Raw genomic sequence first — 24669 nt, 5'->3', positions numbered from 1 at the left:
TAAACTGCCAGGTGGATCCTCTCAGTTTTCGTTTTCCAGACCTGCCACATTCTCAGTCACCTCTGGCTCCCTTGTTCCAGGTTCCAGCACCATAGTCTCCACCAGTTCCCGCACCACAGATGCAGCCGTCCCGGGTTCTGAAGCCTGTCACTGGTTCCAGCGTTCCTGGCCTATCTGCTGCCAGCTCACCAACTGCCTGCCCTTCTGATGCTGATGCGTAAAACTCTCTAGCTGGTGCTGGCACCACCTCCACCCCTCCAGCTTCAATGCCACCAGTACACCTGTTATCAATTCCAGCACAACCTGCTCTAGTGATGCCAAGCCACCTGACACTGGTCCATGAGGGTCAGCTTGCCAACTGCTGCCCTCACTGGCTGCAAGCCTGATGCTGCATCCTCCTGTGACTCTGCCAGGGGGATGCAGCCATGGCTGGCCTCCCTCACGGAAGTGGCACCTGACGTCTTTCAACGTCAAATTCTCCTTCATTCTGCATTTGTTTTCTGCTTCCCACTTCCCTCTCCCTCGGTGTCCTTTACGTCTGCACTTCCCATGGGCCTCCGTGCTCCCAAGAGTTCTTACATGCACAGTCCGGTCCTGCCATGCCCAAATGTGCCTGCAGTCAGTCTCCTCTGCCTGCTCCTCACACCTTCCATTTTCTCCACCTTTCTGCACTGCCTAGTTGTCGTACTCTATGCATACATAATGGCGACACCCATCCCAGTGCCCCTGGCCTCCCTTCAGTCAGTTTCTCTCACTTCTCTCATGCTCCTTTACTCGTTTCCCATTCTACATCTTCCTCCACCAAATCCAACAGACCAGCTGCCACCTGCTCTTTCACTATGGACTCTGTTGTGGCCGGCCCTCCTGACTCCACTGTGGCTGGCCCCATCACTACCAAGAGTAGCACTGTACACCTCAATGCAGCGACTCTTATTACAAGCCTGGTCACAGCTGGCCCTATCACCACCAGCACCATTCTGGTGTCCTGCTTTTCTCATTCCACTGTGAACTCACCAACAGACACATTTTGCATTCTACAGGTCCTCACCCTACTCTGCTCTGGTCCAGCCACCATCCCCGGCTGCCACTGGCTGTCAACTGATGGCTTGTTCTGGCACTTCTGGTGTTGCCTTCACAGAGTTCCATTGCAAGCCTCTTTACAGCCACCCATGCACTGCCTGCCTCCTTCCTAGCAGGGTCCCCACTTACGATGGGTGCACCATCTATGTGGGGAGGAATGGATTATATGTGGGGCTGGGCACCTGCCTCCTAGGCCATTTCTGTTTTTGGCATGATGTCTGCGTCCTGCAGGTTGCTGCTCCTTCCCCCACAGGTACTCTTCCTTCAGAGACATTATGTCTCTCACAAACACATGGCATGAATCAAACAATGGAAAATCCAGGATGGAATGTAAGGAACAGCTTCAACAAGAAAGAGGAAAGCCTTAAGGTAAATGGATCCTGGCTTCCCGTACTGCAGCAAACGACCATCACAGGTAGCAAGAGGAGAACTGCATCAGAAATGACCACGGAGAAGCCCTCAGACATTGGCACACCAGGTACATATAGTCTGTGGCCATGAGCTCGGTTCCAGTTCACCATCAGCAATGGACGGTGAAGCTTTGACAATGCCACTTGTACTTGTGAAACATCAGTAAAATTATCAGATGGACGTAGGCCGAAGAACCCGGGACAGGAGCAAATAGGCAGTTTGTCAACAAGTGGCCACGAAAGCCTTAACAATTTTGTATTTGACTCTGAACTGTATATTGGCTTGCTCTATATGTGCACAAGATGTCACAATGTCTAAATAAAATAAATAAATAAAACTGGAGCCCCCCAATAACCTACATAGTGACCCCTCATGTTTGTCCAAACATTGTAGAAAATAGACCACAGTCCTAACAGACGGTGTATTTTTCACTGGCCCATATATACCCTCAATAATGGGTAATACCACAAATCTTCTGATAAGACATAAGAAAATTCTGATGTTGCCAGTCCACCATATTTGCCTTCTGCGTAGAGGCAACTGTATCATGGTACAGGTAATGCAAGAGACACTGGAGGTGCCCAACACTGTTGCAATTGAGGAGCAATGCAGCTTATGGCTATTTCTGGACAGCTGCCAATTCTTTTTGCATATGTACATTACAAGCACAATCCTTATCCATCTTTGACTGTGTGCAACTGTATAATACAACACAACCAGTCACAAACTGACCGAAGACTACACTGAGACTGCTATAACAAGATAAGTTATGTAACTGTGATGCTGCAAGTGGCACAAAGCCCATGGCTAAAGTCACTAACTACAGAGAATGAAAGTAAAAAGTTAAAAAAATGAGCCCTGTTTTCTTTTAAACAGTACTAATGAGCCACTGAAATTAAACACATTATGCTAAGAAACATGTTTGTCATGGAGAGGTCAACTCTGCTCCTGGCCCAAATGAAAGTTCACTACCAATATTCACAGGATTTGATTCCTATTTTAAGAACTAAAAAAAGATTTTAACTAAAGTCATAAAAGAAGCAAAAAGAATGGCAAATAGTTCCTTCATAGAAAATGAACCAAATAAAATGAAAGCCACATGGGACATTGTAAGACATAAAACAGGAGTGAAACAGAGAAAACACCATAACATCAAACTGAAAGAAAATTCATCTGTAATATCTGATCCCCAGCAGACAGCAAATAATTTGAACTCATAATTCACTGAAGCAGCTGAGAATCTGGTGAAGCAAAACTTTCAATATGCTGTCACTACGGACCAAATTAAAACTATCCATTGTAACAACCCAACAAACGAAAGAGAAATGCTAAAAACAATAGAGGAGCAAAAATCAAAATCTTCCATTGGTATTGACAACATACATGACCATATGATTAAAAAATGTACACCCTTAGTAGTTAGGCCCATGGTTGACACATGGAATAGCTCACTTTCTGATGGAATCTTCCCAGAAAGATAGCTAAGATGAAGCCATTGTATGAAAAAAGGTGAAAAAACAGATGTAACAAATTATAGGCCAGTCTGTCTACTATCTGTTTTTCAAAAATAATTGAAAATCTTTTACAAAAGACTCATAGATTTCATTAAAAAAAGAAAAGAAAAGGCACTTTCCTCGACCACACAGCATGGTGTCCAAACAGGTAAATCAACCAAGACAGCTATTATTGATTTCCTAAATGAAGCTTTGAATACATTATATAACAAAGAACACATAGCAGCAATATTCGTAGATCTTTCAAAAGCATTTGACATCATTAACTATGATCTGTTGCTTAGAAAGTAAGATGATATTAGTGTCAGAGGCTCAGTGTATGAGTGGAGAAAGTCATATCTACAAAACAGACAACAAATAGTTGAAGTCTTGTACAAAGAAAGCAAAATTTTAATATTCTATCATTCAGAAAAAGATTGTGTTAAATATGGTGTGCCACAGGGTTCCATACTGGGACTAGTTTGTTGTTACTGTTTATAAATGACTTGGAACGACTCACCCTAAACTATATGTACATTAAATATGCTGATAATTCAAATATTCTTATCAAACAAAAGAGCTAGAAGAGCTCCAAAATGAAACAAAAACGAGCACTTCACATACATCAGAATGGTTCACAATGAATAACTTAATAATAAACACACAAAAAAAAAAAAAAATCACTGGGCATCTATACACGGTTCAGAATAAACAGCCTCTAACTGCAACCATCAACCATACAACTGAACAGCCAGAGCGGCGCGCACGCGCGCGCGCGCGCCCACACACACACACACACACACACACACACACACACACACACACACACATATCCATCTGTGTATTTGCGGATGGATGTGGGTGTGTGTGCGAGTGTATACCTGTCCTCTTTTCCCCCTAAGGTAAGTCTTTCCGCTCCCGGGATTGGAATGACTCCTTACCCTCTCCCTTAAAACCCACATCCTTTCATCTTACCCTCTCCTTCTCTCTTTCCTGATGAAGCAACCGTGGGTTGCGAAAGCTTGAATTTTGTGTGTATGTTTGTGTTTATTTGTGTGTCTATCAACCTGCCAGTGCTTTTGTTTGGTAAGTCACATCATCTTTGTTCTTACCCAACGAAAGCATTGGTATGTTGATAGAGACACAAACACACACACAAAATTCAAGCTTTTGCAACCAACAGTTGCTTCATCAGGAAAGAGGGAAGGAGAGGGAAAGATGAAAGGATGTGGGTTTTAATGGAGAGGGTAAGGAGTCATTCCAATCCCTGGAGCGGAAAGACTTACTTTTGAATAACAGGTGAGGTATGAGCGGCGGCAACTTGAAATTAGCGGAGGTTGAGGCCTGGTGGGTAACAGGAAGAGAGGATATATTGAAGGGCAAGTTCCCATCTCCGGAGTTCTGATAGGTTGGTGTTTGAATTTTGTGTGTGTGTTTGTGTTTGTTTGTGTCTCTATCAACATACCAACACTTTTGTTTGGTAAGTTACATCATCTTTGTTTTTAGATATATTTTTCCAACGTAGAATGTTTCCCTCTATAGAAGGAAACATGGATATATAATAGAGGGAACATTCCACGAGGGAAAAATATATCTAAAAACAAAGATAATGTAACTTACCAAACGAAAGCGTTGGTATGCTGATAGAGACACTAACAAACACAAACACACACACACACACAAAATTCCAGCTTTTGCAACCCATGGTTGCTTCATCAGGAAAGAGGGAAGGAGAGGGAAAGACGAAAGGATATAGGTTTTAAGGGAGAGGGTAAGGAGTCATTCCAATCCCGGGAGCAGGAAGACTTACCCTAGGGGGAAATGTCTGCTTGTGTCTGTATATGTGCGGATGGATATGTGTGTGTGTGTGCGCGAGTGTATATCTGTCCTTTTTTCCCCCTAAGATAAGTCTTTCTGCTGCCGGGATTGGAATGACTCCTTACCCTCTCCCTTAAAACCCACATCCTTTCTTCTTTCCCTCTCCTTCCCTCTTTCCTGATGAAGCAACCATTGGTTGCGAAAGCTAGAATTTTGTGTGTGTTTGTTTGTGTGTCTATCGACATACCAACGCTTTTGTTTGGTAAATTACATCATCTTTGTTTTTATATATATGTTGTCTATTACTGACAAACATTGTTGCGCCTTTCTGTGACTCTGTGACTCAGCATCTCCGCTGTATAGTGAGTAGCAACTATCCTTTTCATAATATTCTTAATTCCATCCCAAATTTTCCATTGTTAGAAACAATCACATATATATCACGTTTATGAGGAAAATTGTAGATCACAGCTGCAAGATTTCTCTAAAATACCAAAATATTCATTTTTACAACACAAAATTTACATGCGCAGTTTGCACATAACAGTGCTAAAACAAGAAGGACTCCTGCAAGCACAGAAAAAACTGTACAACAAACTACCTGAACTACCTGAAAGCAAAAATTCAAAACTGCAGTGATTACTACTTGTTAGAGAATTGCTACTTTAGTGTTGATGAATTGTTATCTACTATGTAAATATGTGAAAAATTTAAATAGTTTATACAATTAAGGCCAAAATAAGAAATGTGTATGTACAAATTTATTAGTGTATTCAATGTATACGTGGATTGTTCTATATATGTGTGTATATGTATAATCAAGGCCAAAAGTGAGAACTCTGTGTGTGTGTGTGTGTGTGTGTGTGTGTGTGTGTGTGTGTGTGTGTTTGCGTGTAAAATTTATTTGTGGTCTGTTTTTTGTGTATATTAGGCTTATATTGCTGTATACTGTAAACCATACAACAGTTTCTGTTCAAAATTTATTGCAATTATTTTACTTGTCCTATATCACTGTGTATCACTTCACAATGTATGATTCACAGGACCAATAAATAAACAATACAATACAAATATAAGTGAAGTTCAGCAAGTCTTACCCCTGCTATGAGAAGCTGTTCTCGAGTCCATTTTGGAACCCAAGAGTATGACTCGTGGTATACATGGATTAGATGAATAATTAATGATGAGCTAATTAGATACAGCACACTCACACTCACGTAGAAAAATCCATTCTGTAACAATGAAGACATAGATATGTATTAATGACCACAGTCCAGTTATAAAAACGAGTAGGCTTATTCTATATAGACTGTAGGAATAACAGCTATCTGAAAGCAACATTTTTGTTAAAGAACAATAACAACAGATTTGTAAAGATACCATCAATGATAAATAACATTTTCCTATAAAACTGTTGCTGTTTTTATTATTTCATCTTCATAAGCCTCCAATGCTGCTGTTGCCAACAGCAATATATTTCCGGCTTCCACATGTACAATAGCAATGGCACAAAATGAACTACCATCTTCACAGGCTATATCTATTACTGTTTTGATCCTGACTTACCTGGCATTGGATGTTATGAAAACTGCTGTAAAAAACACAATGAAAACAGACACAGTTAGGTCACCATACTTTTCCACCATTACTTGAGAAAAAAAGCTTTCAAAAAAGGAGGATATGATGAATAGAGGCTCAGCTTTTAGCTTTTGTGACAAATTACACTGTACCTACAGACAGAAAGACAATAAATAAGTAACTACTGCTTAACAATGGGGATTACTATGGAGTAACAAACAATCATACGTTATCCCCATTTTGCTAAAATTGACACGTAACTGCAGGACCAGTCAGCTGACAGATGATGAACATTTAAGTATGTAAACATAAATTACTTAAGTTCAGACACTTAATGTACAAAAATTTTATTACATAACAAGAAGGGCAGGAATATACATTTTCAGGCAACTTTCTTTCCAAATGCAATTTCTCTTGAATATAAGGGTATAATCAAATGAGAATCTCGAAAACAAGTAATTACATACTTCCTCAAATCACATTAATAATGATAACTTAATGGAGAAGAAATCAGAGACTTAAAAAAGTTCTGTGTTATACTTTTATGATAAACAAAATATTTTCTTGTGTTGAATCTATTTTGATTTCTTTTGCATTTTGTGTGTGTGTGTGTGTGTGTGTGTGTGAGAGAGAGAGAGAGAGAGAGAGAGAGAGAGAGAGAGAGAGAGAGAGAGAGAGAGAGAGAGAGAGAGAGAGAGAGAGGGGGGGGGGGGTGAGGGCTCTCTGTAATAGGCCTCCTGTGACTGGTTGTTAGGTAAACAGGGATCAGTGGTACTACCTTTGATCTTCCATTAGTTAAGTTTTTGGAACATGCTTCCTGATCAATCCTTGCTGGAATACCACAGAAAAGCATCCACTGTGGCAATAGGCAGCAAAAGTGGGCAAAAAGACCTGTGTTTTTTCTACATGCCTGAGCAATAGACATAACTTCATTTACAAAGTGTGTGACAGCATGTAACTTCATTTGCAAAGAGTGTGAGTAAGTGGTGAGAGAGAGAGAGAGAGAGAGAGAAATACCTTCAGAAATGTAGAATAAGTCAAGGCATGTACTAGCAAAAGAGAAGAAACTCTTATAAACTTAATCTGTGCATTATATTAACAATTAAATGCCATGATACTGCTTATATTAGTCAAAGAAAAGCCACTCCTTTGAAAAAAGCAGCTACTTCCCCAGTTGTATCACACAGCAGTCTTTATCTTCTGTTGGCACCTTAGTATTTAGTTGATTAAATTGGTATTAAACTTGAGAAAGAATAATATTGTGCTCCTGAGTGTTCTGCCAAGTTGTTGTTTTCATTTTATGCACAACATTTTGGCAACTGATGCATCCATGCTCTTCAGGCACTGCCAGTTTTGTTATTATGTGTACTTGCTACCAATCAGGCACCACCTGGTGAAGATGGCTGGGTCAGTGATCAAGATACTGTGCACAAAATGGAAACAACACTGGAAGCACAATATCAATCAATCATGCCAAGAAAATCTGGAGAAAGAATGGTTGCTCAAAAGTTAATGAAGACTCTGTGCTGGAACAATAGATTAAATAAGGGAAAGGCAACCACTCACTTATGGTGGACCGATGTCTGGCGCATAAACTTCATAACAGATAACAATGTTCACTAGCTGTCGAGCTCTTGCTCATTTTCTACAAGAAGTACATACATTCACATGCACAGACAACCAAAATAGTGTGTCTGTGTGCTTGTGTGGATGTGTGTAAGTGGAATATGTGTAGATTTGATAGAAATATGAGTAAAAGGTTGAAAGCTAGTGAATACTGCTCTCTGTTACATGTGTGTAAGTGCCACACATCAGTCTGCTACAGGTGAGTGGTGCCTTTCCCTTATTTTATGAATTGTTACATCCAGAAATTTCCGTAATTTTTATGTCTCTGTCCTGACACATGTGTCTGTATTTCAAACATCTATGAGCTATAGGTGAATGCTTGCCTTCTTTTCTATTCTGGAATTTCCCTGCAACAGTGCACTTTTTCATTTTTGTTTATCTCTGTAAAAATCTAAAATATCTCAAAACTAGTGAGTGCAAATATGTATTTTGTGCCTCGTTCTTTAAAAAAAGGGGGTGTAGATGGACCTGTAAGTAGAGGTTACTGCTGCTCTCCTAAATGAGTATTACTATTGCTTATTTCACCATATAGTGGAGAAGCTGAGTCGCAGATAGGCACAACAAAAAGACTGTCACAAATAAGCTTTCGGCCAGTGTGACCTTCATCAATGCAACTCATACGTACACGACTACAGTGTCTGGCAACTGAAGTCACACTGGGAGCAGCAGCACCACTGCACGATGGGACTGGCAACTGGGTGGGGGTAAGGAGGAGGCTGGGGCAGTGACGGGGAGGGATAGTAGGGTAGGGGTGGGGGACAGTGAAGTGCTGCTGGGGAGCACACAGGAATGAGGTGGAGAGAGGGTAGGGCAGCTGTGTGCAGTCTGGAGTCTAGATGGAGGGCAGGGGAGAGATGGTGGCAGGGGGAGAGGGGGGGGGATGCAGAAAAGTAAAAAGACTGAATGTGATGGTGGAATGAGGGCTTTGTAGTTCTGGAATGGGAACAGGGAAGCGGCTGGATGGGTGAGAACAATGACTAATGAAAGCTTACTTCTCTCCTTTTCCACTACCCCCCACCTCCCCCACCTCTCCCCTGCCCTCCGTCTAACCTCTTGACTGCACAACATAGCTGCCCTACCCTCTCTCCACCTCATCCCTGCACACTCCCTAGTAGCACTTCACTGCCCCCCCCCCCCATACTAATATCCCTCCCCATCCCACCTCCTCCTTACCCCCACACAGTCATGCAATGGTCCTACTACTCTCAGTGTGTTAGAGACTGCAGTCGTGCATGTGTGAGTTGCATTTGTGTGGGTGTGTGTATGTCTGTCATATATTTTTGATGAAGGCCATACTGGCCAAAAGCTTATTTGTGACAATCTTTTTGTTGTACCTACCTGAGATTCAGCATCTCTTCTATATGGTGAGTTGCAACTTTCCTTTTCATAATATTGTTACATTCCATCCTGAATTTTGTATTGTTTGATTATTGCTTATTTCACTATTTCAAAAAATACATCTTGACTTTATGACAAATTACAAATACTAACAAAGAGATAGAGGGGCTGGCCAGTACTTACCTCAGCTCAGTACAGCCGATAGATACATATAAAACACATAAAACAGAACCGAAAATTTACGTTCCTAGCTTTCGGAACAAATGTTCCTTCATCGGGGAGGAGAGAGGGGAAAGAAAGGGAAGAAGGGAAAGGAGATTCAGTTACTCACAACCCAGGTTATGAAGCAACAGGGAAAGGAAAATAGGGAGGGTAGCAAGGATGGAGGCCTGAGCTGAGGTAAGTACTGGCCAGCCCCTCTATCTCTTTGTTAGAATTTACTCACAACCCAGGTTATGAAGCAACAGGGAAAGGAAAATAGGGAGGGTAGCAAGGATGGAGGCCTGAGCTGAGGTAAGTACTGGCCAGCCCCTCTATCTCTTTGTTAGTATTTGTTTCACATCTCATATGAGATTTTCCATTAATCATTGACAAAGTACAAAGACAGCTTAAGAATACCATAAAATTATTGGTAGACTCCTTGAAGACGAAGCTACTAAAAGGGTGCTGCTGCTGCTGATGATGATGATGATGTCTGGTTTTTGGGGTGCTCAGCTGTGCAGTCATCAGCACCCGCACAAAGTCCAAATTTTTACACAGTCCAATTTTTTACACAGTCCAATGTAGCCCCTATCACAAAAGATGATGATGATGATGATGAAATAATGAGGACAACACAAACACCCAGTTCCCGGATAGAAAAAATCCCCAATCTGGCTACGAATTGAACCCGGGACCCTATGATCCATAGGCAGCAATGCTAGCCACTAGACCACAAAATGGGTGCTGATGGTGACAAACAACAGAAAGGTTTGTGAAAGTATGATGTCAATGTGTAATAACCACTCACAGCCGCAGATTGCAGCACCAGAAGCAGAGCGTATTTAAACCATATCATGGGATAGGGAAAATAGCACAAATCATCATCATATTGCAGAAACAGAAGTGATTTATCTGACATCCAAAAGGGCATGATAATTGGTTTTTAGACCAAGGGTGGAAGCATTTCTGAAATGGGTAAGTTTCTAAACTGTCTGCAAGCCGTCGTCGTTGAAGTATACTGTGTATGGCAAAATGGTGATATCCAAAAACAGTACCAAGGCGACTGTGATGCACCATGGGCCATAGATGACAAGTGTGAATGACAGCTGCAGATATGTGTATGGGCAAATACATGTGCAACTGTTGAGCAACTGACTGTCCAGATAAACCAAAGGGCTACCAACAGTGTTTCCTCAATGACCGTTCAGTGAACACTGCTGTGTATGGGTCTCCACAGCAGGCACCTGGTTCAAGCACCCACGCTGATTCGTGTTCAGCAGCCATGAGAGCTGGAATCTGCATGCCAGTACAGCAACGGGATGTCCACTGAGTGGCAACAGGTGACCTTTTCAGATAACTCACATTCCATGAGCCATTGACATAAAACTTGTGAAAGCAAACACCATGCAACGATCAATGGAAGGGTCAATGCCATATGAGGGAGCATTATGGTTTTGTAATATTTTCATGAGATTGCCTAAATGAGTTTTCATTTTGGATTGCACAATGTATCAACACAAGTATGCAGCTATCCTTGGGAGCCACATCCACCTCCACATACCAGTTTGTTGTTCCTAAGCATGATGACACTTACCAGCAGGATAACGCAACATGTCACACAGCTTACAGCGTACACGCACAGTTCAAACAGCACCAGTACAAGTTTACTGTACTCCCCTAGCCACCGAAGGATTTAAACTCAGTTGAGAATCTGTGGGACCATACTGTTCGGGCTGTTCACACCATAGATCCTCAATCAAGAAACCTATACGCAGCTGCCCATGGAACTGGAGCTGACATGGCTCCACATCAATGTCAGCAGATTCCAACACCTCACTGACACTCTTCCTGCATGTCCCATAGTGGTTTGTGCTGTGAAAGGTGGTTATTCAGGCTTTTGGCAGACGGTCACATCAACGTGACTGGACAGTGTATATTGAACAGCTAAATCAAATGGCACAGCTTAGTGATAAGGTGGAGCATCATATGGTACCATATTTCATGGACAATACAATGCTATGGACTATAAGGTGCGTCTCAATTTTTAATTTAACTTTTTTTAAATAACATTTTTACCATTTTTATTATTAGGTTCTAAAGCCAGCATTTAAAAAAATTCTTAGTTTATAAAACTGCACTAACATTTAAAATCCACAAAGTTTACACCTGAACTTTCTTCTTCTTCTTCCTCTTTATCATCAATGTGCTCCTCATAAATAAGATGATCTTCACTGCCATGAAGAATGTTACTTATGCTGCACTTTTTAAAGATTTAACGACAATGTCTTCTCTCTCTCTCTAGACCACAACCTTTTTATCTACTAACACACTTGTTTGATTGTAGGTCATTTTAAAGCTCCCTTTGGGGTGAATTGATGGTGGATTTCATCCATAACTCCTTTTTTCTAAGCCTCTCTCATATATACACACATAAAAAAAAAGTTTTGCATAACCCTCTTTCCCAGAACTGCTGAAGATAGACGTTGACTGTGAATATTGTATCACAGACACAGTCCCTTTGACTGTTCATAGATGTCACTATATCTGCTCAAAGATGTGACCATTAGACAGAGGGGGTCCAACAGCTGATCAGTTCCAGTCATTCCATCAGGAAGGAGGAACACAGTTCATGTTGTCTGTAGTTCAACCATGCCTAAACGGTCAACACTGCAGTTTGATCATGTCCACATTGTTACTTTGTGACAGGAAGGGCTCTCAACAAGGAAAGTGTGCAGGTGTCTCAGAGTGAACCAAAGCAGTTAATGAATGCTACCTACAGATTATGGCTCGAAGGAACACTGACAGCAATGCCACCATGTTGAATAATGCTTTTTGTGCAGGCACAGGACGTCATGTTATGACTCATTCAGTGGGCAATAGGCTGCATGATGAGCAACTTTACTCTTGACACCCAAGATGAGTTCTGACTTTGCAACCACGACACCATGCAGCGAGGTACAGATGGACTGCTCAGGACTGGCATCACATTCTCTTCACTGCTAGGTGTCGCATATGCCTTCAACCAGACAATCATTGGAGAGGCAACCCAGTCAGGCTGAACGCCTTAGACACGCTGTCCAGCGAGTGCAGCAAAGTGGATGTTCCCTGCTGTTTTGGGGTGACATTATGTGGGGCTGACATGTGCAACTGGTGGTCATGTAAGGTGCTGTAACGGCTGTACGATAAATGCATGCCATCCTCTGGCCGATAATGCAACCGTATCGGCAGCATATTGATGAGGCATTCATCTTTATGGATGTCAATTCATTTCCCCATTGTGCACACCTTGTGAATGATTTCCTTCAGGATAATGACATCACTGGACTAGAGTGGCCAGCATGTTCTCCAGACAGGAACCCTATCGACCATGCCTGGGATAGATTGAAATGGCTGTTTACGGACCATGTGACCCGCCAACCATTCTGAGAGATCTACGCCGAATCGCCATTGACGAGAGGGACAATCTGGACCAACAGTGACTTGATGAACTTGTGGATAGTATGCCAAAATGAATGCAGGCATGCATTAATGCAAGAGGACGTGCTATTGGTTATTAGAGGTACCGGTGTGTACAACAACCTGGACCACCATCTCTGAACGTCTCACTGTATGGTGGTACAACAAGCAATGTGTGATTTTCATTAGCAATAAAAAGGGTGGAAATGATGTTTATGTTGATCTCTATTCCAATTTTCTGCACAGGTTCCAGAACTCTCGGAACTGAGGTGATGCAAAACTTTTTTTGATGCGTATACTTAAATGATTTATTTATCGAGACATCAAGAGGTTGCAATTGTGAAGTAAGTCCTCCCAGAATAACAGCAAGCTCTGTATCTCCCTGTCTCAATTTCTCTTTCACATAATTTTTCAGATGACTACTGAACTTATCTAGAATGAAATGAGTACCTTTTCAATAAAGTACCTTTCCTTCCCTCCCACACTCTGTTAATCTATAATTGCACACAAGTCTTGTCTCTCCTACCCTTGTCATGTACACGAACCACCACACCTGACAGTATTTCAGAAGGTTTTGGCATTGTTTCTTGGTTGGAAGTGGTCATTGGACTAAGTTTAATATCGTCAAAAGGACAACAGTGTAGTGCATTTTATCATGTCCACTAGTTTTTATAGTTACAGTTTTAGCACCTTTTATGGCAACAGTTCTGTTACTTGAAACAACAAATGCCCAAGGGGTTCTGCACATATTCGCTATTTGGCTTAGTTCCACTCTGGTCTTCTTTTGATATTGAATAATAAAGTGATGGAAAGATAATATTTTATCTTCATACTCTTGTGGCATTTTTTGAGATGTTTTGTTTTGCCTGCTAAGTGTATGATACTTCATAAATGCTAAGTGTATGATATTTCATAAACTTGTAACATGAATCAGCTCCACCCTTAAAGTCTGTTAAGTTCCACTGTAGTGTTAGCTTATGAGCATGTGTTTGGATAATTTTTGTATTAATTCCAGTGCCACTTTGATGGCGTCCATGAATCCATTTCAGTACATCATCTTCTAGTTTTGGCCATTTTGCATTTAGCCCTCTGTTTGCACATTCAGCCTCCCTCTCTTTTTTTCAGTTCTTCTTTACTAGCCGCCAATCGCAAATGTTTTTTTCTGTTGGTGGAGGGTCAAAATGCTGCTCAACTCCTCTGTTTCCATGTTCTTCTGTATATTATTATAGCCTTCATCATATGAATATCTTATTTTTTTCCATTACAAAACCAGCTACTAACAAAAATATTGTACTGTTACCGATAACACAAATTACTTTCAAATCAAGTTCACTGTAATTGTACGCTGCAATGATGCATCATATGCTAGACAGTGTTGTGGGCTTGTGTTGGCAGGGCAGGAGGGAGAAAGTGTTAGCAAGCTTGTGAATCCCTGCAACTCATGTTTGCTGTTGGTGCACTGCTGCTGCCAGATGAATCCAATGTTGCCAGAGGGAGATAGGTTTCCCATGACATCAAACATATGGCGAGAATTTTCTGTGTCTAATAGTCTGTAAAATATGGTAATTTTTTTTCTGTGTTTGAGGAGGAACAACTCACTAACAATCTAACAATTCCTGCTGAGCTGACAGAAGCATATGGCAACAGTGCACTATCATATTACATAGTGGTTAGATGACATAGACGATTCTAGTGTGGTCAAAGAGGTCTGAATGATGAAGAACAAAGTGGCAGACCATCTCTTTGTGAATAACTGGGAATTGTAAGAAAAGTGGAGGCTCTAGTGTTGGAAGACCCGTGTATCACAATCAAAGTGATAGTGCAAAAAGCGAAAATCATCATGGATCAGTTTAAAACATGCTGCACATTTTGAAAATGGCACAGGTCTTGAGTTGTCAGGCAAACTGCCGGCAAAGTCTGAAGAATTACATGACACATATTGTTGCCTAGTTGTTTCCACGACTGTTAACATCTACTCAAAAATCCCACCAAACCATGGCATCACTACAGATGTTGCAGCATTGTCAGGGCAATCCAGATGACTTCTTTAGCCACCTAATCACCATGAATGATTGCGGAATGTATCATTATGATCCTGAGGAGGAGGATATTAGTGTTTAACGTCCCGTCGACAACGAGGTCATTAGAGACAGAGCGCAAGCTCGGGTGAGGGAATGATGGGGGAAGGATATCGGCCGTGCCCTTTCAAAGGAACCATCCCGGCATTTGCCTGAAGCGATTTAGGGAAATCACGGAAAACCTAAATCAGGATGGCCGGAGACGGGTATGATCCTGAGACAAAGTAGCAAAGTAAGCAGTGGAAATGTGGATTCACAGATTTGCCACTGTATAAAAAGGTGAAAACCCAATCGTCATTGGGTGAATGATACCAAATGTTACTTGGGACTGTCATGGGGTAGTGCTAACAGATTATGATCACAATAGACAAACCATATGGGACTGTATTATTGAAATCTCCTAATGAGGTTATTGGAGTCTGTCAAGGTGAAGCATCGTGGGAAAACATTGCAGAGGGAGGGAGGTGATGGAGGTGATTTTGTTCCACTACAACACCCCGCTCATTCCGGACAGAACACACTACACATGTTCCTCCTTTGGGATATCAAATTTTGCCTCAATCCAATATTCTCCTGACAGTATACACAGTGACTTCTTTCTCTTTCATCAGATTTAGAAATCATTGTGTGATAGATATTTCAGGTATACCAAAATGATTTTTGAGGTGGAATATTCCTGAACAACCAAAATGCACGCTTCTACAACAAGGTCACTGTCATTCATCTGTCAGCAGAAAATTATGTTGCACTGAAAGGTGAATATGTAGAGGTGAACTAACATCATCATCAGATTTCATGGCTGTAGCTTGATATTTCTTGAAGTGATAATTAAAACTTTATGACTATCCCTTTTATATGCAGGCTGTTAATTTGCACCTTGATGCACAGAAAAATATCAGAGAGAGAGAGCGAGAGAGAGAGAGAGAGAGAGAGATGGGGGGGGGGGGAGGGAAGGAGGGAGGGAAAGGCATGTCTTTTTCAAAGGAAACATCCCAAGATTTCCAATTTATCAAAAGGACAGAAAATTTATACGTGCTGGGCCTTATGGTTATTTGAACCTCAGACCTCTCAAATACATGTCCAACGTCTTACCACTGTGCAACCTTGTAGCATATCTCTGTCCCTCCATAAGAGTCATTGTACACATTTTCCTCTATTGTTTGAGCGGATATTTGCAATTTTGTTTTTACAGTGTGCAGGTGGAGTCATCCCAAATGAAAACTGCTCATCAGTTGTTTCATGTGACACCCAGTACGAACAGAAATATTGGTTTGTTTCTTTTTACAAACAAAATGTTACGTCCAAGTGCACCCATTCAAAAGATTGTTCACAAATTAGTGCAATATGACATTCAGTTTAACACTATACTGTAACATGGAAATTAGTTATTACTGCGTACAATTTTGACACCTGCCACCTGCAATCTAATGCAGGTCATATTTTCAAATAGCTACAGAAAGTTGTAATTAACATTCTGTTCGAGATTTGTAATGTAATAACATGGACAGCAAAACATACAAATTAGCAAGTACTCTAGCAGCGGACAAGCAGCTGCAGCTGCAGATAACTGGATTCTATAACTTCAGAAATTAAGTTTATAATACCATCATGAGTCACAAACAATATGTTTTATTAACTGGTTTCTGATGATGCTCTTGTTAAATTGAGCAAACCCAGTCAATGAAAAAATACTGATTGCGACTTGTGGCTGACCTACAAGCTTAATTTCAAGAGTTTCTGTTTCCCCTGCAAATAACACCTGCTCATGCTAAACTTCAGAAATGATGGTCTAGAAAAACAAAAGAAGGAATAGGTTCAGCCGCCTAATCATAAAGAGTTTTCTTCCTCCATGCACAATGGCCTCTTTTCTCATTATGTGTGATAGTTGTGTCTTACATGTATCAGTTGGTGTTGCTGACTGTGACTGTTTTGCGTATAGCATGGTGTCATGATTAGATTTTATGATGACAAGGAAATGGATGGCATGAAATCTGGTGCCAACATATAGCCTATTCCTCTGAAATACCACCAAGGGGATTGCTGGGATTAATATCCCTAACCAGTTGATGGATCACCATGAAATGGCACATGCTTCTGCTCAATGAGATAGTGTGAGAGGTTTAGAATTTAATCCAGAACATCTGTGGAAAGTCTAGTGATCAGGAACTTTACACCACTGTCTCTACTCTCAATGCTGGCTGAATACTGACAGTGAAAATTTGTTTCATTGCCACGATTTAAACCCCCTATTTCCATGGGAGTACCACTGCACATGGATGTCTTAGTGACCTTCACTACAGCGACAGGTTTCGTTTTGAAAAACAATATGCACTGCATATGTAGTCAAGACAGGATCATAAAAATATTAATAGCTGTATATGAATGGTTGAAAACTGCACACATACACTTATTTTTCAAATAGTTAAATTTTTTTCTGTTCACTCCTGTTGCCTTCCAGACAGTTACACCTGACACGATGTACTATGAGACTGAAAGGAGAGCACAAATTGAAACATTGTTCATGAACAAATGCCCAGTTGCATATAAAATGTCATTGTATAGCTGTTTCCAGTGATGGCAAGATGTCAGTGACAGATCAATAATTGCAGAGCTGACACTGAAAACAGCTGTCTTGATTAAGGAACTCAGTCAAGGTTGTTGTTGATGACATGCTCCAACTTCACATAGTGAGAGAGGAATTGAGAATCACACATTCCTTCCCTGACTTCAGGAGGTGAGCCTGAAATTGCAGCTTACCTAGAGTAAAGAAATCCTTTTAACTAGATAAAGTTATGAGGGAATGCTGAAAAGCAATGCCTCTGAACTTTTTATTTGAAAATTATTAACAATCTACATTTTTTCTTCATGTCTACATTTTTATTTTTTAGCATAGTCACCCTGGCAATGAACACATTTCTCCCAACAGAAGTCCAGTTTGTTGATACTGTCACTGCAGAATGTTTGACTTTGTTGATACAGAGCTAGAGAATGGCAAGTTAAATGTTTATCTTTTCCTGTCTTTTCCTCATAGTATATTTATCAAATTTTGTGTGTGTTTCTGTTTAATAGGTGTATGCTCGCATTTAATAAGGGTAAATTTGGGTAGTCTGTAGCAGTTTTCATTTCTTCTGAACAATCAGCCACATAGCTTATTGAGGCATCAGCGTCCATTGGTGACACATCATAAGGGTAGCAAGTTGCATATGTAGGAGTCTATCTCCATTTACAGTTTACTTCTTCAGTTAGTATTAGCTAGGATGAGTAGGATGTGTGTATGCTGTGTGCAGATGCAGGAGGAGCTAGCCATAGTTCACGAACAGGTGAATGCACTTTGGCTATGGTCAGTCACCTTCAAGCTACTGCGTCAGGGTGTAGCACTGACAGAGAATCTGGCATGTTGCATGGGACTCCTCAGGTGTCACTTGTTTCACCCATAGGCTCTGCTACCAAGCCACCTCCTAGTGTATCCGATGCTGTGGATCCACTCTCACAGCAGGATGAGTGGTAAGTGGTAAAGCATTAGCACCACTTGAGGCAGAGCACTAATATGGAGACTGGTCGTCTGGCCTTGTACATTCACCCTGTGAGCAAGGTCCGAGTAGGCACATGGGGGGAGAGGTTTATCAGCTATTGGGAGCTCTGACATTACGCACGTTCTGGAGCCCCTTAGGCTGGAAAGAAAGCCTGTGTGCACTCAATATGTCTGCCAGGAGGCCTTATCCAAGATGTGTAGGTGGCCTCGTCTGCAGCTATGGAGCATGCAGCGTACTGTCATCTGCAAGTTGTGGCTCACGTCAGCACCAATGACACCAGTCACATGTGTTTTGAGGCCATCCTCATACAGACGGCTGGTGGAAGTGTTGAAGGCTGCTGGCCTCATGCGTGGGGTGCAACCAGGGCTTTCAATTTTGAACAGTGTTCACAGAGTTGATCAGGGTCTTTGGTTTGAAGCCAAGTGGGGGGTCTGAACCAAAGGATTCGTTGACTCTGTGACGGTCTTGGCTGCAGATTTCTAGATCTGCATTATTGACTGGGGATTTGTAGGACTCCTCTTGTTAGGTCTGTGGTGACTATTTAAGTGAAGCAGCTACTCACATAGCAGAGAACTTGTGGAGTGCACTTGGTTTTTTTTTTTTAGGCTAGGCGGTAGTTTGAGGTAGTCTGATGAACACTCGCCAGTCGATGTGCAGCAGGGGAAATCAGCCTGTGCTCAGAGTAAAGACACTTGGACTCTCAAATTTTGTCAGTAAATTGTTGAAGTGTTTGTAACAAAGGTCCCAAATTTACTGCCTCCAGGAAAGTTCTCAAACTCAAATTATTCTCGGGAACTGGCTGAAAGCTTAAGTGGAAATCTCTGAGGTATTTAGTGAGTCATGGAACATACATCAGAAAGACAGATTAGAGGCAATAAGAAGGTGAGTGTTCATTGCAGCTGACAAAAATATTGTCTCCACTGAGGTCGAAGTTGGCTGTGACAGTGAAGTTATATGGTCACGTATAACACGTCTAGGTGAAACCAAGTTAATTGATGGATGTTTATACCAGTCAATCATTTCTGCTTTGACAGTTGTAGATTCATTCAAAGAAAGCCTATGGTCAGATCATGCATTAATAGTTGGATGTGACTAACCTACCAAGAATAGACTGGTATGTCTATGGATTCATTGCCGGGATACAGACACTCATGTGAAGTACTTTTGAACACATTTTCTGAAAATCAGCAGCCCACATGTGATGGAAATATGTTGGATCTTGTAGCTACAAACAAGCCAACCTTATCGACAACATCAGTACAGAAATGAGGATTAGCAATCATGATGTCATTACAGCAACTATGGTTATGAAAGTTAATAAATCAGTTAAAATGGCTAGGAGAGTGTTTCTGCTAGAAAGAGCAGATAAGCAGCTGTTAGCATCTCAGTTAGACAGCGAACTGACATCACTTAGTTCCAATGAGATGGACTTAGAAGAATAATGGGCAAAGTTTAAGCAGATTGTAAATAATATTCTGAAGAATTATGCTTCTCGTAAGCAGATTAAGGATAGAAAAGATCCACCATGGTTTAATAAAGAGAATTGGAAAATGCTGAGGAAGTGGAGGCTGCTGCTCAAAAGAGACAAGTAAAGGCTAGTAGAAATTCATGCATCTGTGAAAAGATCTATGCACAAGCATACAATAACTACTGCCATCATACCTTAGCAAAAGATCTGGCAGACAACATGAGAAAATTTGTGTTCTAGGTAAAATCACAGAGTGGTCTAAGGCTTCCATCCAGTCACTTGTTGACCAGTCTGGTGTGGCAGTTGAAGATACCAAAACAAAAGCCCAAGTTTTAAATTTCACATCCAGAAAATCATTTACTCAGGAGAATCATACAAATGTACTGTCAATTGAACATCGAACAGACTCCTGTGTGGCCAACATAGTAATAAGCATCCCTGGCGTAGAGAAACAACTGAAGGAGTTGAAAACAAGTAAGTCGCCCGATACGGATGGAATCCCAATTCAGTTTTTAAGAGAGTATTATACGGCATTGGCCCCTTACTTAGGTTGCATTTATCATGAATCTCTAGCCCAGCACAAAGTCCCAAGTGGCTGAAAAAAGCACAGGTGACTCTTGTGTATAAGAAGGATAAAACAATGGACCCATAAAATTACCCATAAAATACTAACATCAGTTTGCTGTAGAGTCCTTGAAGATATTCTCGTTTTGAATATAATAAATTTTGAGACCACGAAGATTATGTCCATGAATCAGTGTGGTTTTAGAAAGCATCACATGTGTGAAACTCAGCTTGCCCTTTTCCTGCATGATATACTGCAAACTATGGATGAAGGGCAACAGGCAAATTCTGTATTTCTAGATTTCTGGAAAGCATTTGACATGGTGCCCCACTGCAGGCTGTTAAAGAAAGTATAAACATATGGAACTGATTCACAGATTTGTGAGTGGTTCAAAGCTTTCTTAAATTATAGGCCCCAGTATGTTGTCCTTGCTGGTGAGTTTTCATCAGAGACAAGGATATTGTCAGGAGTGCCCCAGGGAAGTGTGATAGGACCGCTATCATTCTCTATATACATAAATGATTTGTCAGAGAGGATGGGCAGAAATCTGCAGTTCCTTGCTAATGATGCTGTGGTGTACAGTAAGGTGTCAAAGCTGAGTAATTGTAGGAGGCCACAAGATAACTTAGACAAAATTTGTAATTGGAGTGATGAATGGCAGCTAGCTCTAAATGTAGAAAAATGCAAGTTAATGCAGATGAGTAGAAAAACAAACCTGTAATGTTCAGATACGGCATTAGTAGTGACCTGCTTAACAAGTCAAGTCATTTAAATATCTGGACGTAATGTTCCCAAATTAAAATGAACAAATATGAGGATTTCGGTAGGAAAGGCATATGGTCAACTTCGATTTATTGGGAGAATTCTAGAAAAGTGTTTTTCATCTGTAAAGGAGACCACGTACAGGACAGTAGTACATCTTGTTCTTGAGTACTGTTTGAGTGTTTGGGATCCGTACCAAGTCAGATTAAAGGAAGACATTGAAGCAGTTCAGAGGCAGGCTGCTAGATTTGTTACTGGTAGGTTTGAACAACACACAAACATTATGGAGATGCTTCAGGAACTCAAATGGAAATACTTGGAGGGAAGGCCACATTCTTTTCAAGGAACACTACTGAGAAAATTTAGAGAACAAGCATCTGAAGCTGAATGCAGAATGATTGTGTTGCCTCCAACATACATTGTGCCTAGTGACCATGAAGATAAGGTACAGGAAATCAGGACTCATATGGAGGCAAATAGATAGTCATTTTTCCCTCATTCTATCTGTGAGTGGAACACGAAAGGAATTACTAGTAGTGCAATCCACCTTCCCGCCATGCACAGTAAGGTGGATTGCAGAGTATTGATGTAGATGTACATGTAGATGCACATGCTACAATTCGGAGCCCTCTAGCAGCAAAAGGCTGCAAATATGAAGAATAAAGATGTAGAATGTTAATAACATTTGTTTTGTTTAAAAGCTTTAACAGTTTTCCCATAAGAAGTTAAGAGGCATTACTTTTCATCACACCCTCATAAAAAGAGCAAGGATGACTTATTTTGCTATTCATGTGAACTGCCACAACATGATGTAATATCTATACACAAACCAGAATACAGCTCTCATGCAAAGAAAGGGCAATTGTGTACTTTATTATTTATGGAACACTAAATCTCTTTCTCAGCAACCTCTAAGTAAATTTAATGGAACAGTTTATATTGTTCAGTTACTCATGTCCAACCCCCTTTTGCGACCTTCAATAGTTGACCTTCATCATGCTGTCATTCCCTAAAATGTTGTGAGGTTCCCCGCCGCTGTCGGATATTTGAACCTTCTCAATTATGAACACCTGCACATGGCTGCAGACCAGCACTCTTCAGTCCAACAAAGAACAGACTATCTTTGAAATATGGCTGCAGACCAAACAGAAGCTCTCACAGAGCATAGGATCATGATTGTAATGTTGTTCATCCTTCTTAGAGACTATCGCTATGTCCAAAACAACCAGTTGGCTTTTTAACATCCAGTTTGCATTGTTGTGCACCTACTCCGATTTTCTTTTGGGGAATGACCGTGACATGGAACTCTATGAGGGAGCAGTCATCAGAATGAGAAATAATTGCCCTCTCTCAGTCCACAATGTCTGCTTAGGCAGCAGTGTGTAATGAGAGATGTATGGGGAAATTTATGGTGAAGACCTACCCCATATCAGTACTGAACAGTGCTCTCTGCTCTGTATTTGAAAGACCTATCTCCTCTATCTCTTCTAACAATAAAAAGCCCTCAACACACCAACCTCTGATGCAAGTGTTAGAAGATGTTTTGTAGCATATTATGTATCCTGAAATTTTCAGAAAGAAGAAATGTATAGGGGAGCAGTATGATGGAATAAGATGAAAGTTCCTTATTTATTGCTTCATGAGTGTGGAGGGGGAGGTGGGGCAGACTGATATAGAGAACACTGCATCTTGCACTGTAACTTACAGTGTAAGTGCACAGTTTTATTAGCTGCATCTAGGTTGGTAGTAAGGTGCACATTTAACCTTTTAAATGGGCATGACGGATATATCCATCCATGCTCTGCTATTTCACAGTGGATTCAACAGATATATCCGTCCACTGCGTTCTGTGGCTAGTAGCTAGTGGGAATGGCGAGTTATCGGCCTGCCGTTGACACTGTGGTATTAGTTGAGCTTCGTTCACTAGATGGCAGCTCTTGTCATGCAACACAGTGTGTTCTAGGCTAGTTATAGCACTGTCCATCCGAGCGCTCGTCGAGAGAATGCGTCCTGTGAAGCAGCCACAAAAGCGTGCCTTTTTCATCTGTGTTTACCGCAGTGTTAGTGAGTGATCTTTTGCAATGGCGAAAAGAAGTCATTTATCAGATTCGGAGATTGAGAAGCTGCTTTTAGAAAGTGACGATAATTTCAGTGACAGTTCTGAAAGTTTTCAAAATACAGATGTTGAGGCTAGTGAAAGTGACTTCGATTCAGAAACATCTGACAATGAGACACTACTGCAGCAGGCGGTACCTAGTGAATTTGTGTAATTTGTGTGTGTTAGTTCAGTTCGTATTCAATATTTGTTCAGTGGTAATAGTGGTACAGTTGTGCCTCTAAAACAAAACGATGTGATGAGTTGTTTTATGTGTTTTGTGGATGATGCTTTGTGCACAATGATAGCTGAACAGATGAACTTATATGCAGAACAGTTCCTAGCTTCTCATCCCAATTTAGCAGCACGCTCCAGGGTTCACAGTTGGCAGAATACTACACGCGACGAGGTAAAAACACTTATTGGAATTGCTTGTACTTCAAGGAATTCTTCACAAACCAGACCACAAAATGTACTTTTCAAAGAGTGGATCAATTGACACACCTTTCTTCAAGAAAGTGATGAGTGAAAAGCGGTTTCATCTCGTATTGAAATTCCTCCACTTTGCTGACAATACCTTATATGATCCACTACGCGCTATCAGCAGAAAACAATTCAAAATTCACCCCATTATGGAGCATCTGCAGCATAAATTCAGATCAGTGTACATGCCAGAAAGGGACATCACCGTTGATGAATCGTTGTTGCTCTGGAAAGGACGGCTTGGATGGAATCAATATATTCCATCAAAGCCTAGCAGATTTGGCATCAAATTGTACGAACTCTGTGAAACCAGTTCCGGGTATGTATGGGACTTTATTGTTTACACTGGAAAGGACACTAATTATGGTAGCCACTATTCAGATGAAAAAATAACCTCTCGAATTGTTTTGGAGCTTGCACACGATCTACTCGGGAAAGGCCACTGTATTTATCTTGACAATTGGTACACCAGTACAGATTTGGTGGACAAACTAACCAGCAATAACACCAATGTTGTCGGCACAATGCGGCAAGACAGAAAGGGGTTCCATGACTTTGTAAAAAAGGAAAAACTGAAGAAAGGAGAGTACATAACAGGGTAGAAAGGCAAGAAGATAGTAATGAAATGGATAGACAAAAGTGACGTTGTTATGGTCAGCACCTTCCATGACGATACATGTGTAA

General features: G+C 41.0%; 1 protein-coding gene across 1 annotated transcript in view; it reads right to left on the bottom strand.

Moving 5' to 3' along the window:
- Positions 1 to 24669, bottom strand: part of LOC124797881 — a 134804-nt gene that overhangs the window by 18267 nt on the left and 91868 nt on the right. The window contains exon 6 of the mRNA XM_047260978.1: positions 5900 to 6034. Within this exon, the coding sequence (XP_047116934.1) occupies positions 5900 to 6034 (135 nt within the window). The remainder of the gene's footprint in view (positions 1 to 5899; positions 6035 to 24669) is intronic.

Source organism: Schistocerca piceifrons, chromosome 5, assembly GCF_021461385.2.
Source record: "Schistocerca piceifrons isolate TAMUIC-IGC-003096 chromosome 5, iqSchPice1.1, whole genome shotgun sequence".
NCBI lineage: Eukaryota > Metazoa > Arthropoda > Insecta > Orthoptera > Acrididae > Schistocerca > Schistocerca piceifrons.
The sequence above is the reverse complement of the archived record's forward strand: the minus strand, read 5'-3'. Positions and strand labels throughout refer to the sequence as shown.